The 16399-nt window shown below is 37.5% G+C and overlaps 2 protein-coding genes across 3 annotated transcripts; one reads left to right on the top strand and one right to left on the bottom strand.

Annotated features, from left to right (window-relative positions):
- Window positions 1-4256: 4256 nt before the first annotated feature.
- On the bottom strand, window positions 4257-12356 carry frmd7 (FERM domain containing 7). 2 transcript variants are annotated; one of them, XM_042711261.1, is made up of 7 exons: window positions 12105-12356; window positions 11619-11723; window positions 11478-11520; window positions 10731-10809; window positions 10558-10655; window positions 10371-10485; window positions 8628-9045 (listed from the first exon to the last, which is right to left on the bottom strand). In XM_042711261.1, exons 1-7 carry the CDS (start codon window positions 12228-12230, stop codon window positions 8817-8819), a joined length of 795 nt encoding a protein of 264 aa, XP_042567195.1. In that variant the 5' UTR covers window positions 12231-12356; the 3' UTR covers window positions 8628-8816. The 2 variants fall into 2 exon arrangements, with proteins under 2 accessions (XP_042567194.1, XP_042567195.1); XM_042711260.1 differs by lacking the exons at window positions 10371-10485; window positions 10558-10655; window positions 10731-10809; ... (1 more) ...; window positions 11619-11723; window positions 12105-12356 and adding exons at window positions 4257-5376; window positions 6829-6904; window positions 6995-7063 and having other exon boundaries at window positions 8482-8645; window positions 8732-8827; window positions 8898-9308.
- Window positions 12357-13802: 1446 nt separating this feature from the next.
- Window positions 13803-15931, top strand: LOC109058765 (cyclin-I-like). Its single transcript, XM_042711259.1, has 6 exons — window positions 13803-13888; window positions 14037-14111; window positions 14498-14651; window positions 14779-14913; window positions 14990-15064; window positions 15163-15931. Exons 3-6 carry the CDS (start codon window positions 14538-14540, stop codon window positions 15316-15318), a joined length of 480 nt encoding a protein of 159 aa, XP_042567193.1. The 5' UTR covers window positions 13803-13888; window positions 14037-14111; window positions 14498-14537; the 3' UTR covers window positions 15319-15931.
- The last annotated feature ends 468 nt before the right edge of the window (window positions 15932-16399 follow it).

Below are 16399 nucleotides of genomic sequence, written 5' to 3'. Positions count from 1 at the left end.
TCCAAAGAATGGAAATATATATACATACACATATATATATAGATTTATATATATAATATATATATATATATGATATATATATATATATATATATATATATATATATATATATATATATATATATATATATATATATATATATATATAGATATATATATATATATATATATATAAATAAATATAGCATTAATATATTCTAAAATATATAAATATAAAATAGTGTGTGTTCAACTGTATTTATACAATTTTGCCACAATGCTTTTATATTAGTCTTCTGCTGGTGCCCAAGGATGTGTGTTACTGTTATTTTATTCCACATTTTACTTTGAAAGTCACAAAATATCCTTACCGGTTAAGTGCATCTGCTCTATTAGGTAAATCTTTTGGTTCACATATATTGATATGTATTTGATGTCCCAATCCATTACTTTATTTTAAACTATGATCATAATATATACGTTTGTGAGATTAACAGTGTCTTTTTGTTCGTCTTGGTTTGGGATTTTCTTTGTTTCTCTCGACACAACTGTTAACTGTAGCATTGCCCGAACTGCTGTATAGGATCACATATATATCATATCAGTAAAAATGAATAGAAATACCTAATTTAAGCAATCAAAAAAGAAAAAACAGCTGGTTAGTGTAGATCGATAAAATTTTAAACTGCTAGGAAAATTGAGAGGAATTTTGCTGTGCAAAAGCTACCTCCACTCGGTCTGGCCCATTACAATAGGGAATTTCAGTTTAATTCTTTTCTCTTTTGTAGTTTCTTTTTTTTTTTATTGGCAAGGTAATTAAATTTTCTAGACCTTTTTTAATTAAACAAAGACTGTAGCGAAATGTTTTGCCCTTGATTTCTCAGCAACGCCCTCTTTTTACAGTTTTGTCTTGTTTTTGAGCTAATATTTTTATGCAGATTAGAATTATAACTGTATTTTTGAAGGAAATATGCACTTGTGCACACTTTGTACGGGGTGGGCCTGTTTTGTGTTGTAATTTCAGAGCTCTCTTGCTCCAAAGACATTCCACTCACTTTGAGTAGATCTCAAGGCAGCCTGCTTCTGTAACCAATGGGGAATTTCTACACAAACTGATGCATTTTAAGCTACCGACATGACCGCAAGTGAATTCACGCTAAGCAGCAGTATAGAATTCAAGCTCAATGCAAACTTCCTGTGATGAGGGATTTCTTTTCTTTTTTGCCAAGAGGGTGCCATTGCTGGTGCGGTGGTCATATGGAGAGACTGTGCCAATGTTGCATCCCATTGTGCCTAAAGCTCACTTTTTTATGTATATGATGTTATTGTCTTCTCAAACAGCTTTAACAACTAAGTTTCACACATGTTGCCAGACTTGCTGGAAGATTTTAGAGCAATAAAGGTGTTTAGTGGATTTGTATATTTCTTGATAGCAATGTAGATGCAGAAGCTAGGTTTTGTACATTTCTTCACTAGTGCTTTTGTAAATTTAAGACGCCAGACTGTATCATATAGATGCTGTTCTCTTCATTTTTGGACTTTAACTGTTACAGATACATTTTTGTTTGGTGTGGCAAATAAAGATTTAAGTTATGTCATTTCAGTGTGACTATTTTTTATTTTTTTTAACAGCTTGATAAAGGTCCAGATTTATTGCATGTTTCAGCGGCTGTTCACTCATAATGCGTCTGCATCTAAAAACACGAGACGCAGCGTTTTAAAAAAATAAAAGGCAAGCACAGAACGCGAGGGTCTCAAAACACACCACTGCTGAAAAAAACAGCATATGCTTGTTAGGTATGTTTTGATGCTGGGATGTTGGTTTATGCTGGTCCTTTGCTGGATTATGATGGTCCTTTGCTGGTTTATATACATAATCCAGCAAAGGACCAGCATAATCCAGCAAAGGACCAGCATAATCCAGCAAAGGACCAGCATAATCCAGCAAAGGACCAGCTCAAACCAGCAAAGGACCAGCTCAAACCATCATAAACCAGCAAAGGACCATCATAAACCAGCCAAGGACCAGCTCAAACCAGCATAATCCAGCAAAGGACCAGCATAATCCAGCAAAGGACCAGCTCAAACCAGCAAAGGACCAGCATAATCCAGCAAAGGACCATCATAAACCAGCAAAGGACCATCATAAACCAGCAAAGGACCAGCTCAAACCAGCAAAGGACCAGCATAATCCAGCAAAGGACCAGCATAATCCAGCAAAGGACCAGCTCAAACCAGCAAAGGACCAGCATAATCCAGCAAAGGACCAGCTCAAACCAGCAAAGGACCATCATAAACCAGCAAAGGACCAGCATAATCCAGCAAAGGACCATCATAAACCAGCAAAGGACCATCATAAACCAGCAAAGGACCAGCATAAACCAGCAAAGGACCAGCATAAACCAGCAAAGGACCAGCTCAAACCAGCAAAGGACCAGCTCAAACCAGCAAAGGACCAGCTCAAACCAGCAAAGGACCAGCTCAAACCAGCAAAGGACCAGCTCAAACCAGCAAAGGACCAGCTCAAAACCAGCAAAGGACCAGCATAATCCAGCAAAGGACCAGCTCAAACCAGCAAAAAACCAGCTCAGACCAGCAAAGGACCAGCTCAAACCAGCAAAGGACCAGAATAAACCAGCATCCCAGCGTCATATGCTGGTTTTATCAACAGTGAGGCAATAACGGAAAAAACAGAAGCTGCGTCCCAAATGACGCACTGTGCACTTGTACACTATTAATGCACAGTATACTCAATCATGTAGTGGTATGTGATTTAAGCTGCGACAATTGAGTGCATGAAGTGCGTTAAAATTGAAATTCTTTTAACTTGATGCAGCATCTTAAAAACATGCTTAGTTGGATCAGGTGTGTTTAATTAGCGTTGAATCTAAGCTCTGCAGGGCTCCGGCCCTCCAGGAATTGAGTTCGACACCCCTGGAATAGTGCATGTTTACATAGAAAAACAATGGAAAAGTAGCGCATTGGAAAAAAACACATTCTGTGTGAACAGCCCCTTGTTGACATCTTGAAAAAAAAAAATTAAATCACACAGTATGTCCAAAAAAATATAGGCTATCCATGTTTTTACGCTGCAAACACGCAGAGTTGTAACGGGTGGACCGACAAAAAGATAATGCATTATAAAGATCTAAACAATTAAGACAGAAAAATATGTTTAATTAATATGATTGATAATTGTTTAAATTAATATAATAATTGATACTTTTCTAATTTTTGGTTTAAAGGCTGAAATGTTAAGTTTATACACAAGACTTTTTGTTTTTGTGAAAACCTGTATCTGAACTGTAAATCCGTGATTTTACAGTTTAATATGTTACCAGATATTCCCCTCCCCCACTCATATGGTATACATTTTATTTGTGCAGATCTTAAAAAGTCTTGAATTTGAGCGTAAAAAGTCCTGCAGATACCCTGTTCATGGTCGTAGTCTTTCTAGCAAACATACAGTTGTGCTACAGGACATAAATCTCTTCCAGACTGACATTTTGTGTATTTTTCATAATTAAATCAGGACAATGGTGGACTTAACCCTATAAAGACTACTGTATCACATCTGATACACAACTTTCTAAGGCCTCTAAATGGTCAAAATGATCAGAACTTTGCTGATAATCCTAATGTTTGCAATCTTCTACATGCCTTCTGTCATCTGATTGATAGTTTAGACTTCTAAGTAAATAAAAGACCTTTTAGTATAATTATACAAATGTCCATCTTAGTGCTTCACATGTTTTTTGGTGTGAAATATTTACTGATTTTTATGAAATAAAATCAGTGAGTCTCAAATATGATCATCATCTCCATATTCTCACTATATTAATAATAGCCTAATATATTAGCCATAAAAGCCTAACATATCAAATGTGACCCTGGAGCACAAAAGCAGTCTTAAGTTGCTGGGGTATATTTCTAGCAATAGCCAAAAATACATTGTATGGGTCAAAATTATTGATTTTTCTTTTATGCCAAAAATCACGAAGACATTAAATAAAAATCGTGTTCCATGAAGATATTTACTGTAAATTAATTTTTGATTAGTAATATCGCTAAGAACTTCATTTGGATAACTTTAAAGGTGATTTTTTTCAATATTTAGATTTTTTTGCACCTTCAGATTCCAGATTTTCAAATAATTATATCTCAGCCAAATATTGTCCTAACAAACCATACAGCAATGGAAAGCTTATTTATTCAGCTTTCAGATGATGTATAAATATCAATTTCGAAAAATTGAACCTTATGACTTGTGGTACAGGGTCACAAATATAATACTCAACAAAAAACACATATGCAAACTCTTTAAGCATTTTATCTAAAGGTTCAATAAAGGTTTTTTGTTTTGTTTTTTAATATTAGATTTTTCTGACTATTATTTCATATGTGGTTATGATGCTTTTGGCTACGGCTGAGTGAGTTTACAGTTTTATTCTCAGGACTTGTGTTTGGCTTTAACCGCTGTTGCAGATGATGTGCCTTCATTACTAAATGAACGCTCGTCCTCTTCGTCCAGCTGTAAGCTTCCGGAGGAAGTGCGCATGCGGGCCAGAGGCGTGGAGCGCACCAGTCTGCTGATCCCGGGACAGTAGAACGAACACACCACGTCCTGATCCGAGTCGCTGTGGCTCAGTTCTGACCCGCTGCCGTCTGTCGGTCGTGCCGAATGCAGCGGCAGGTATGTCGGCCGCGTGAGGCCTTCCCGTCGAGACAGGTGAGGATAGTGACCAAGTGGGCGAAACTCTGCCGGCTGACACAACAGCTTGAGGTCGGACTGGCTGTATGACCGGCGAGGAAGTCCCGTTTGGTAACTGCAGTCGTCACTGAAGTGACCTAACTCTTCCTGATCTCGGTCTCCAAAGCTTCCCGCTACGTAAAACCCAGGTGCTGCTCCGAGCACCGGAGGCCATCCTATCCCGGCGTACCGTCGCCAATGTGTAAGCGCCGGGGAGGCGTACGCGGATCCGGAGAAGCTTGAAGAGCGCAAGGCGTCGTCCAGGAAGCATGTCGTCGCCGGCAGCATCTCATGAGCCGTGTGGCTGCAACACGGCAGCAGGACCGGAGCGCAGGAGTGATCCAGAGCGAACGACGGGCACACGGGCACCAGCGGATGCAGACAAGCGTGAGGGTGGTTTGGGTAAAGCAGCACCAGCTGGCGTCTGTTTAGACGGCCACGCTGTGAAGCGCAGCATCTGCACCGGGCTCTCCGGTTGTTCCTGTGCTCCCGCTGTGCACTGGGCCCTGCGTCCACCTCAGATCTGAAGGGCCGAAGGGAAGACACCTGAGAATCCTCCAGCTCAGAGGAGACGAGAACCTCCACAGCCGACTGACTGCGCAGGCCACTTCCCGCGTGAGGAAAACCACACGACTGCTGCTCGTATGCCTGCAACACACACACGGTCCAGTCAGCGCAAACAACCTCTGTTCCGTCAACTATAACAATAACAAGACTCAAAATTACACTGCAACGTATTACTGCACTGACTAGAAACCAATTGATTCAAATCCAGTTCCAAGATTACTTTAAAAACAGGTGCAGATTTTTAAGGGGCCGTTCGCACAGAACACATCTTCGCATCTAAAAACAACATGTTGCCATCAAATAAAACCATGCCAACTTGCTACTGTAAACAAAAGCGCTTAAATGCTTGCCCCACCTCCGAGGTCTTCTGATTGGTCCACTGTTTCAAAACTGACATTGTTTCTTTAAACTTGATAAGGTGTCTTAAAAACACGGCACTCATGTGCAAGACAGAGACATGAGCGCAATGTTCATACATGTCCAGCTAGTGCATGTTTACATAGAAAAACACTGGAAAAGTTGCGCATTGGAATGGAAAAACACGTTCTGTGTGAAAGGCCCTCAACATGATCCCAATTTTGCTAAAACTGCTGAACACAATCTACTACATGCCTTCATCTGATAGCTTATGGTTTTTAACAAATAAAACTAAAAGTTTTTTTGTATAAATGTACAGACGTCCACCTTCAGCTCGGGCTTCAAAAGTCATTTTGCTGTGAAATCTTTACTAATTTTCATAAAGTAAACCTAAGAACAACTTTGATACTGTTACTGGACTGAAGCAGCTTAGCTTTACTTTGATTATCCAGACATCGGTTTTTAGAAAATTCCATGAGTCTCAAATATGATCATCAGGCTTTTGAGGAACGTTTATTTATTCATCTCTCAATCATCATTGGATTGCATTGCATTTTGATCATTTAAATATAAATATCATGTAAGTATCTGCTATATTGTTATAAAGATCTCATTGATTTACATCACAAGCAATCAGAAGTTCATCACTCTTTGTCTACAGTATATAAATATCAGCATCTGCACCAAATTGCAAATTGTTGCTCAGTTTGGGTCTCTGAATAAAATTGAGCTTTTTTTTCATCCATAATGTCACTCTATCACACTGTATTAACCATGAAAGCCTGATGTATCAAATATGATACTCTACAAAAACATCCCAGTTTAATGCTTTACTGCAGTTATGTAACCATGTTCAATATAAGTTAACTTCTGAAATGAAATGAAATAAAAAGGATGAATGAATATCTGTTTTGGCCTCTCCAGCGACTATACCACGGCTATGGTGACTAGGTGACTAATATGGTTTTGCAAATAAGAAATAAAATATTAAGAATGCACTTGTGATATGCTATACATAATGCAACCAAAATACATAATGTCTCAAAAACAGTCATTTCTGATAGTTTAGCATACTGAATGATCATCATTAGAAGCATATCATTCATGCTAAGCTATCATAGCATATAGTCAGCATGTCAGAGAGTATGTAAAAAAAATATAGAGTACTGGCTGTACCTGCTTGGAAACATCAGTCAGTAGGTCAGGCGAGGATCTGCATTGTCGTGTATCATAGTAGTCTCTACAGTACTTCCTGAAGGAAACAGAACAACTCAGTATTTTACATACGGTCATCTTTCACGGAAATATGAGCTATTTTGAACTGTTTCTAGTCATTTCTCACCTCTGAAAAGGTAAGTTGTTCTTCTCAGATTTCTTCGCAAAGTCCAAAAGCTGCTTTTGAGTTCTTCCACTGTGAACCATTCTTAGTTTGTAACGTACTTTATGGATAATTTCTCTTGGTTTGGTGCCTTTTGTGTAATCATGATGGTCGCCGTGATTTTGCCAAGAAGCAGCATCATGATGGTCGCCGTGATAAATATCAAAAGACATGTTCCTGGATCAACGTAAAACTTTATGGACTTAACCCAATTCCTACTTGGTTTAACCTGCCCATTTTGTTCCTAATCATCATTTGGAAATGATCATTTGCTAACAAGGGTTGGTCAAGCACCTAACCGATTGTAATTGTAAGATATTTGTGAAAAGTTATATCTTAATTCTGATAAATGAATTAAAACCAATCATGATTGGGAGATCATTTGCTAAATTATTTTGGTCAAGCTCAGGCGAATAATTGTAAGCATTTGTGAAACAAAATCTATAAAATGAAAGACCAAAAAAAGTCAAAACTTAAAATTAAAATAAAAACTGTGTTTTAACGTATTGGCTAAGTGTACATTATCTGATTAAAGTCATGTGCAGATGCCTGAACAGATGTGTAGTGTTTCCTTACAAAATGGCATAACAATGCTCTGACCATAATACAGCATTTTAGCCATTTTAACAAAGTGGCATAATACATGCATAATACAGCATTTTAGCCTTTTTACCTGATCATTGTGTAACAGGAACAACAGCTTCAAAATTATGTAGTATTGTTCAGAATTTTAAAGGTGCAGTATGTAATGTACTGCAGTCCAAATTCAAAATATTGAAGAGTATCATTTCTCCTGCCCCCTCCTCCTCAAACTCAATGCTCTCGTGGGTTGCCAGATTGAAGACACGCAACAGGATCGACAAGCCTTACACTGTAAGTTGACAAGTTGATGTATCTGTTTTAATATTCCTCTGGTCATAGAGCTTTTCAGATGGATGCTGAGGTTTTTTAGGTCAGGTAGAATCTGCGATCTCTGATCCAGTTCGTTTGCTGGCTTCCTTGGCGGTAATACGCTGTGTTTTCCACCAACTGGCAACCCGGGGTCTCAAAATCCTATTGGTTTAATTGGCAGTGGGCGGAGTCACACAGACCAAAACAAAACCCAACATTCTGACACGGAACACACATTTCAAAGCAAAGTAAATGGCATTGTTTTTCAGAGAAAGTTAACGTGTTTTCTAAATATCTGCAGGTATTTTATGCTTCAGTGCAGCCAAAATATTACATACATACAGCGCCTTTAAGGCAGTAAGATCATAAGCTTTACTGGGAACACAAAAGGCAAAAAATACCCACAAAAACCAACAAAAACTAACTTTATATCCTTGCTTACTCTTCTACACCAATTTTGATATTAATTTTCACTGAATTTTGCCTTTGCAGGGCAGCAAACCTGAACAACATTAAATAGCAATATTCTGTAGTACTGTAATGTTTTTGACAGTATCTACCTGTATCTAAAGCAAGAACCCTTGCTGTAAAGGAGTGATTTTTGCTTGCCCTTCGGTTCCTCAGAAAGACGGAAGAAAGCATGGTATTCCACACACATCTTCCAGAAGGCCTTGCAGACGTCACGACTGGCCATAGCAAACTCGACCGTGTCCTTACGAGACTCCTGAACAGACACAATGATGCAAAACCAGATTTTCAGGTTTGTTCCTCATGTCACATAAACAAGGGCCATGGATATTTTCCCATTACCGGAATTGTTGCATGAAGTTTGATCAAAAAGTGTTTTCTCTTGAAGCTGAGTTTCCGAATATTGGCCCAGCTGAAAGTGTTTATTTTAGTATTTCCCTAAAACACAAAAGATAGCAGTGTTAAAGCTGCTAATGCTTAACCTGGCTTTAGATGACACAGTCGCTACCTGAAAAACCAGCACTCCAGAGTGAGTGACGGCTAAATTGATTCTCATGTCTTCTCCATCGCTGGCGGCGTGAGGCCGGATGCCGTACATGTCCAGCTTACGGGCCACTTCAAGCAACTGACCATCCGCTTCAGCTGGGGATTGACCTCTACAGCACAGAGAAAACACATCCGGGTGTTGTTTTTAAGTCTGCATCTGTGACAAATGATCCATGATCCTTCAGAAACCATCAAAAACATTTCATCTTATTGTCAGTGTTGACATCTGTGCTTGCTGCTTAAAGGAACCACTCCTCACTATCAACAGCTGCTTATTAGCATGCATATTACCAACATATAGGCTGTTTATTGATATTTATCAAGCACATATTAATGCTTTAATCTACATGAGCATATTTTAGATCTCTTAATCCAACACTATACCTAAACTAACAACTAGATTACTAACTATTATTAAGCAGTAATTAGGAGTTTATTGAGGCTTGGTTAATAGTGAGAATTGCTCCTCAAACTAAAGTGTGACTAACATTTTTGTAGAAACCATGAAACCATTCAAAAGTTTGGGGTACGATTTAAAAAAAAAAAACACAGAAATTAATACTTTTATTTGCATTAAATTGATCAAAAGTGACAGTAAAACATTTATAATATTACAAAAGATTAAATGCTGTCCTTTTGAACTACTCATCAGAAGAATCCTATTTTAATTTGATTGTAATTTGCCATGTTTCGTGGGATTCTGTCTTGTGCCTTTCTCTTTTAGTCTGCTCTTCAGTAACTTGTTTGCTTTAAATCAAAGTTTGTAATGTGATTCACCTGATAGCTGGTCAGTTTGGTTCATGACTTTAACAGGAACAAAATATTTCCAGAACCAAGATATAAAACTTTGGTAACACTTTATTTTATGGTCTCTTAGCTAGTTGCTTATTGGCATGCATATTACTAGAATATTAGCCACTTATTAATACTAATTAAGCACATATTAATGCCTTATTCTACATGACCTTATTCTACATCCCTAATCCTACCCAATACCTAAACTTAACAACTACCTTAATCATGATTAATAAGCAGCAAATTAGGAATTTATTGAGGGAAAAGTCGTAGCTAATAGTGAATAAGTGTTTCCTATTCTAAAGTGTTACCGAAACTTTTTATTTCAGTGCAACATTTGTCATTTTAATTTATTGTAAAATGTTCTAAAATTATGTACTAAAAGTAACTAAAACACTGAAATGTGTATATAAATTGTTCTTTACACTGTTACACACATAATATAATGCATCAAAACACATGATAAACAATGAATTTCAGATGGTTGTAATTTTTATGAAAATCTATTATGCATTACGACGTACACTGAATACCTTACACTGCATTATACACAGAGGCCTCAAGTCAAATCTCTTTGCATTGTGTGCATACGTGGCATTTGTAAATCAGTGAAGCACTGTGATTATTAATTTAACATTACCTGTGTCTTCTGTGGAAGCGCGTGATCTTTTTGTGGAGGCACTCTTGGTTTGGAATGTACCTCTTGTTGTCCAAATGCTGCTTGTCCAGCTCTTCTACATAATCGCCGATCTCCGCTGCAGAAACAGAAGACAATACTTCAGTCACATTAGTTCAATCAAACACAAGTGGCATGGGAAAGCACATACCCTGCAGAAGATAGGAGACCAGCAGAGCGGCGCTGTTGTCGTTACACGTCAGACTGCCGTTAGACAGATCCTGTTTGATCTGCAGCGCAAACAGATACCTGTGAGAGACGAGTCCAGAGATGTTCGTGTGCCGTTATGAGCTGCTGTATTGTTTGATGTAGCGTGTGCTGCACCTGGTTAGTTCTCTCTGCAGTTGTCCTGGGTCTGGAGGGAAAAACTTCACTATGAAGCGGAAAGTCAGATCATTCCTTCCTGTTTTAAGAGGAAGAGAATATCATTTTTGGTTGTTTATCAGCTTTTGCCTTCACAAGATGTTAATTGTTAACTGGAGCGGTGTGGTGTGATGTTTTTATCAGCTGTTTGGACTCTGATTCTGACGGCACCCATTCACTGCAGAGCATCCGTTGATGAGACACTGATGCAATGCTACATTTCTCCAAATCTGATGAAGAAACAAACTCATCTACATCTTGGAGTAAATTTTTCATTTTTGGGGGAACTGTTCCTTTAAGGGCACATCAAAAATGATATGCATGGATAAATCACTTACAATAAACACTGCAAAAGTTATATAATATAACAATTGTCTATTTTGATTTCATGGTGACTTTAACATAAGAACGAGGTAAAGATCAAATACATCTGCTTAAGCTTGAATCCAATGGAAATTATCCATGCAAAATTTTTGGTGCATATAAGTAAAAATAATCCACATGATTATTAGTAAATGAGTTTTGTATTTGCTTTGAAAGAAAGCACCAATACGCCTAAATGAGATGGCAAACCAGGCCTAAAATCATACAATAACCTATACGGTATTATAACATATAAATTAACTTAAATATACAACTGGCAAAACATTATTGGAAACCACCATTACAGTCTACTTTGAGTTGTGATTTTAATGTTTACAGACTTACTTTTAATCTGTTTTGCAAGAGGCTTAAGCAGTTCCAACCAAACCTATGAAAAAAAATGAAGAGGAATGACTTCAGCTCAAAGAAAGATTAACACGTCATCTATACTATATTAGTGTTTCATATTTAACAGATATAGCTTACATAACTGCCACAATGATGTCGAAATTCAAGCCCAAAGTATTCACTTTCCACAAGTTTTAGGTGTCCACATACTACGCTGAAGAAATCCTTTCCCAGCACCCTTTGCTATAAAAAATCAAATGTTAATAACAGGATGTGGGATATAGAGAGCCAAGGCCTTTTGGTCAGAAACTCAAGCGTGCACAGAAAAATTGGGATGCTGACATACATTTTCTCTCGCAAAGCCTTAAGCCAAACTGTCCTGGTATTCTAGACCACTCACCAGAAAGACACACACACGCGCACACACACACACTTGCAGGACTTATTGTCCGATGTCCCACTCAAAAGATGCAATAAATGCCCCTCAGCACATATGGCATAAAATAAGAAGCAATAATGGGGTTATCCTGCATGCTTTTTGAAAATGTGAAGAAAATGACTTTAAAACGGTTTTTAAATCATTCTCAGATGGCGCAAACTTTTATTAAAGCAGAATTATGTCACCTCCATTTCAAAAACATGCTCGCTATCATCCAGAAAGATGACTCGGAGAGCAAACACGCTGTCTTTCTGCGGCTTTCGTGTGTTTTCAGATTTGAAGAGCTCAGGTTGCTTTCTCCTGCAGCTCATGTCGCCTTATGAATCAACACCCTAAAAATCAGCACACAAGACAACAATTAATAAAACACATTTAAAGTTGGCTTCATTTTCAAGGCATTAACCTTCATTAATAAGTCATTAACAAACATTTCATAAAGCTGCATATTTTATACCTTATTAATAAATATTAATAAGATATTACACGCATGTTAAGTATATGTCATTAAACATAAGTGTTATTACTAAAAGTTTAATAAATCAGGGTTTTATTGTACAATGAAACAAGAGAAATATTGTTTGGCATCTTTATACATCATTCCATGAATCTAAAACCTGATGTGGAATATATTTACATGAAGGTCAGATATTTGGATGATTAAATGCATGCTTAGTCTTTAATATTTAAAAAAGCAATGCATGTGTACTTACGTTTTTCTGATGCCATGATATGACTTTGTGCCTATGTGGTCCTCTCTCAGATCAAATAAAAGATGTGATCTACAGCAGCAGCATCACGTCCTTCAGCCATCCAGACCCGCCTGAGCACAAACACACGCTTACAGCACACAAACAGACCGAGTCTTCTCCTCCTTATATTTTGGTTCATTGTAGCAGGTTTTTGCAACCAGTTCATTATGTAAGAGGGGACACTGTGCTTTTCTTTAAAGGAAAATGTTTGAAAGTGGGGCCAATATTATTTTTTATATTTTATATTTAACACCTTCTCACTTTATGTTGTTTTTGTACAATTTTTGTGTTTAATTTTTATGTTTTGTAGGAAAGATTATGTTTATTGTTATGTGATCTTTACTTTTTTTGATTGATTTGTTTATTTTTAATGTAATTGTTTTTTTGTTGTTATCTTATTTTATTATTATTATTATTATCATTCTCTCTCTCTTTCTTCTGAATTTTAATTGCTGTGTATTGTTTGGCCATCCTTGAACCCCTCCCTTAGCATATGTTTTTCCACTTTCGTGTTCTCTATAATCAAGTTTTAAACTAAAAAACAAAAAAAGTCTTTGCATTTGTCCAGTAGATGTCAGTAGAAACAATAAAATAGACAAGAGAAACTGAAATCTGTGGACTGAGCTAGATAATAAGCTAAATATTGCCTTTTAATACTTTGAAATACCCTAAAATACATGCTAAAATAAACAGAATACACTTTCTCATTTCATTCGTGCTCACTCACACACATTAACTTTAAATGCAGACTTGATTTTATTTTATGTTTTATATTTTACTGTAATTCCTACAGAATAGCCCTGTTTCTAAAATAATAATAGAAAAAACACCCCCCACCCTCATGTTTTATATCATGGCCTTTAAAAGCTACATACAATTACTACACCATAACTCTATCCCTTAAAGACACACTTTAGCATTTTCATAACTTAACTCGTCTGTATAATCCTACGGATCACACATCATGATGTCATAAATTATGATAATAAACCGACCATTTCATATGAAAGAACCCGTATGTGTGACCCACTAACACAGTTCAGTACGTGGGTGACGAGTGGGTGGGCGGGGTCAATCAATTGTGACGTCACGCTTATGGGCGGTGCCAGCAGCACGGGCTGAAATACGGGGGCGGAGTCAAGCGGGTTCAAAACCAGATTGTGAGTCTGAACTGAAGACACCTTGTGCGACTTTTTTTTTTCTTCTTTCATTCTCTAAAGGTGAGTCTAATCGGACTTCCCGTGCTCCGGTTTATGTGTATAACGTGTTTAACATCTGCTAGTCTTTTATTGAGCTTCTGTTGTTTTTAAGTGAAACATTTTTACGTTTCGTTGTTGTGTAAGTTAAGCAGTGCGCTTCTTTTTTCAGACATGGGGGAATGATATTTATTGCACATTGATGCAGTGGACGCCAACGACGGAAGCCGTGGTTTTTTTTTCAAAGGTAATTTTTATGCCAAAACTTTACATGCCTTTGTTTACAAGTTGATGCAAATCGACCCGCCCATATCGCTCGTGCGCGTTTATATGATGCTTTCTACTTCCTGATGCAGTTAAAATGTCGTGCATTTGTTCATTTTAGTAAATACCAACACGAGTTATTAAAAATGTAGACATTGATTGTCAAACCTGTAATGCAGGCCTGATGTTGGGACCGTTTTGCATTGCATGCACCCCAACATCAGGATCTCAGAGAAGAGGAAGTGCACTAAAAGCTTGGAGATACAAACTTAATAAGGACTCCTTGATTAATGCACTGCAGAAAGACTCAAATAGGTCACTTTGGATGAAAGCATCTGCTAAATCACTAAACTGCATTTCTTTTGTCAGGCATTGCTTCCATTGGAAAGCACTAGTTTCCAAAACAGCCATGAAACCTCCTGGAAATGAAGAGAATCAGCGGCTGGGCACACTGCTGCTCGACACCCTTGCGAGAGAGATGCGTCTTTGGAGAGCACCAGTCCTTAAGAACGGTTGCATTCAGGTGGGAACATAAGGATTCTGAACTTCCTTGACCAGCAAGACGTCCGTAGTCAACCAGATTGACTGGAAAGCTCATGCTGTGAACACAAACGTGAGCTCTACATCTGCCGTGTTCCGTGTGCTCTCAGGGTTCAGATATCAGCCCGCCTCAGTACCACGAGGTGATCGTGTGGTTGCGTGAAGTGAGCAGCCTATTCCAGTTCTCCTCCGAGACCTTTGCTTTGGGAGTCTGTGTTCTTAACAGCCTGCTCGCAGCAGTCAAGGTAAGTGAAACGGCTACTGCCTTTATATCACTAGAAAAGATGAAGGGCGCAGAATCGAAGTGCTCTTTCTTTGCAGACTCAGCTGAAATACTTCAAATGCATGGCCATCACCTCTCTGATCCTTGCTGCAAAGATTAACGAGGAAGATGAGGCAAGATATACCCAAGTGTAACAACAACAACAGAGACTCCCCACACAATTTTTAACCATTCCAGCACGTTTATTCATCTGTTTTTCATCTGTGAACAGGTGATTGCATCGGTTAAAGACCTGCTGGAGCAAAGCGGCTGCAAGTTCTCAACAGCTGAGATTCTTCGCATGGAGCGAGTCATATTGAACAAGCTGCACTGGGACCTTTACATCGCCACACCGATGGATTTCATTCACATCGTGAGTCGCAGCTGATGTGTCAGCAGAACTCTTTTAATGTTGCAAGAACTGGCTTGTGGTCCTTGACGTTATGCATGTGAAAATCTGCGACCTCCTTTAGGACGATACGAGTTGCATGCGGTGTGTATCCGGCCAAGGCACTAATCTGGCTTGTACTTTAGAAGTAAAGCAGATAGATAACCCTGCAAAACATCTCCAATACAAATATTCTCTCAGAAATAGGATTTATCTTCATGGTGGGGTTCAGTTCTTTGCACAAGTTAGTGTGACAGAGACACGGTCGAGGGGTGCGTTTCCCAAAAGCGTCGTTAGCTAATTGAATTCTGTGAACTTGCGAGAATATTGCTTTTGGGAAACGCTCCCCAGATTAATGAGAGCAACAGTTAACAAATGGAGAGCGATTGCTATTTTGGCACACCACGGACAGTCATAAAATAGCCATTAGAAGTGAAACGAGACCCTGTTAAAAAAACGATCCTGATGCTTAAAAAAAAAAAAAAAAAAAAATCTTGAAAATTAAATTAATATATGGGAGAAACTCATGAAACATGGGTATTTTTCACCCCAAATCAAACTGATAAATATATTTTGGATAAAGCAAACAAAGCCTGTTTTAGGACCGTTAATATATTTTTTAAAAAAAAAAAAAAATAAAATAAACCAAAAAAAAATGCACAAAATAATAATAATAATAATAAAAAAAAAAAAAATTACTTTAATTTAATTTATTTTGTCTCATTATTTTCTAAACATGTTTTCTAGTGTTTTATCACCAGGAAATATTTTGGAATTACACATTTTTAATTTTTTAGACACGGGACATTAGCACGTTTTCCTTATTTCTCATTACTGTAATGAGAAATCATTATCATAATGTGCAAAAAAATATGTAGTACTTAAATTGATATTAATAATTAATTTTGTGCTGAATAATAACAATGCCACAATATAAAAAGAACCGTAATAGTCCTAAAAAAAGCTTTGTTTTCTTTATGCATGCATTTACATTATTTATTTTAGGATGATTCTATGAGAGCTACCCATATAAATCATATTATAGATATTTAGACGTCTATAACATGTAGAATAATTAAAT

Source organism: Cyprinus carpio, chromosome A21 (genome assembly GCF_018340385.1).
Source record: "Cyprinus carpio isolate SPL01 chromosome A21, ASM1834038v1, whole genome shotgun sequence".
NCBI lineage: Eukaryota > Metazoa > Chordata > Actinopteri > Cypriniformes > Cyprinidae > Cyprinus > Cyprinus carpio.
This window is presented reverse-complemented; position numbering and strand designations above follow the sequence as displayed.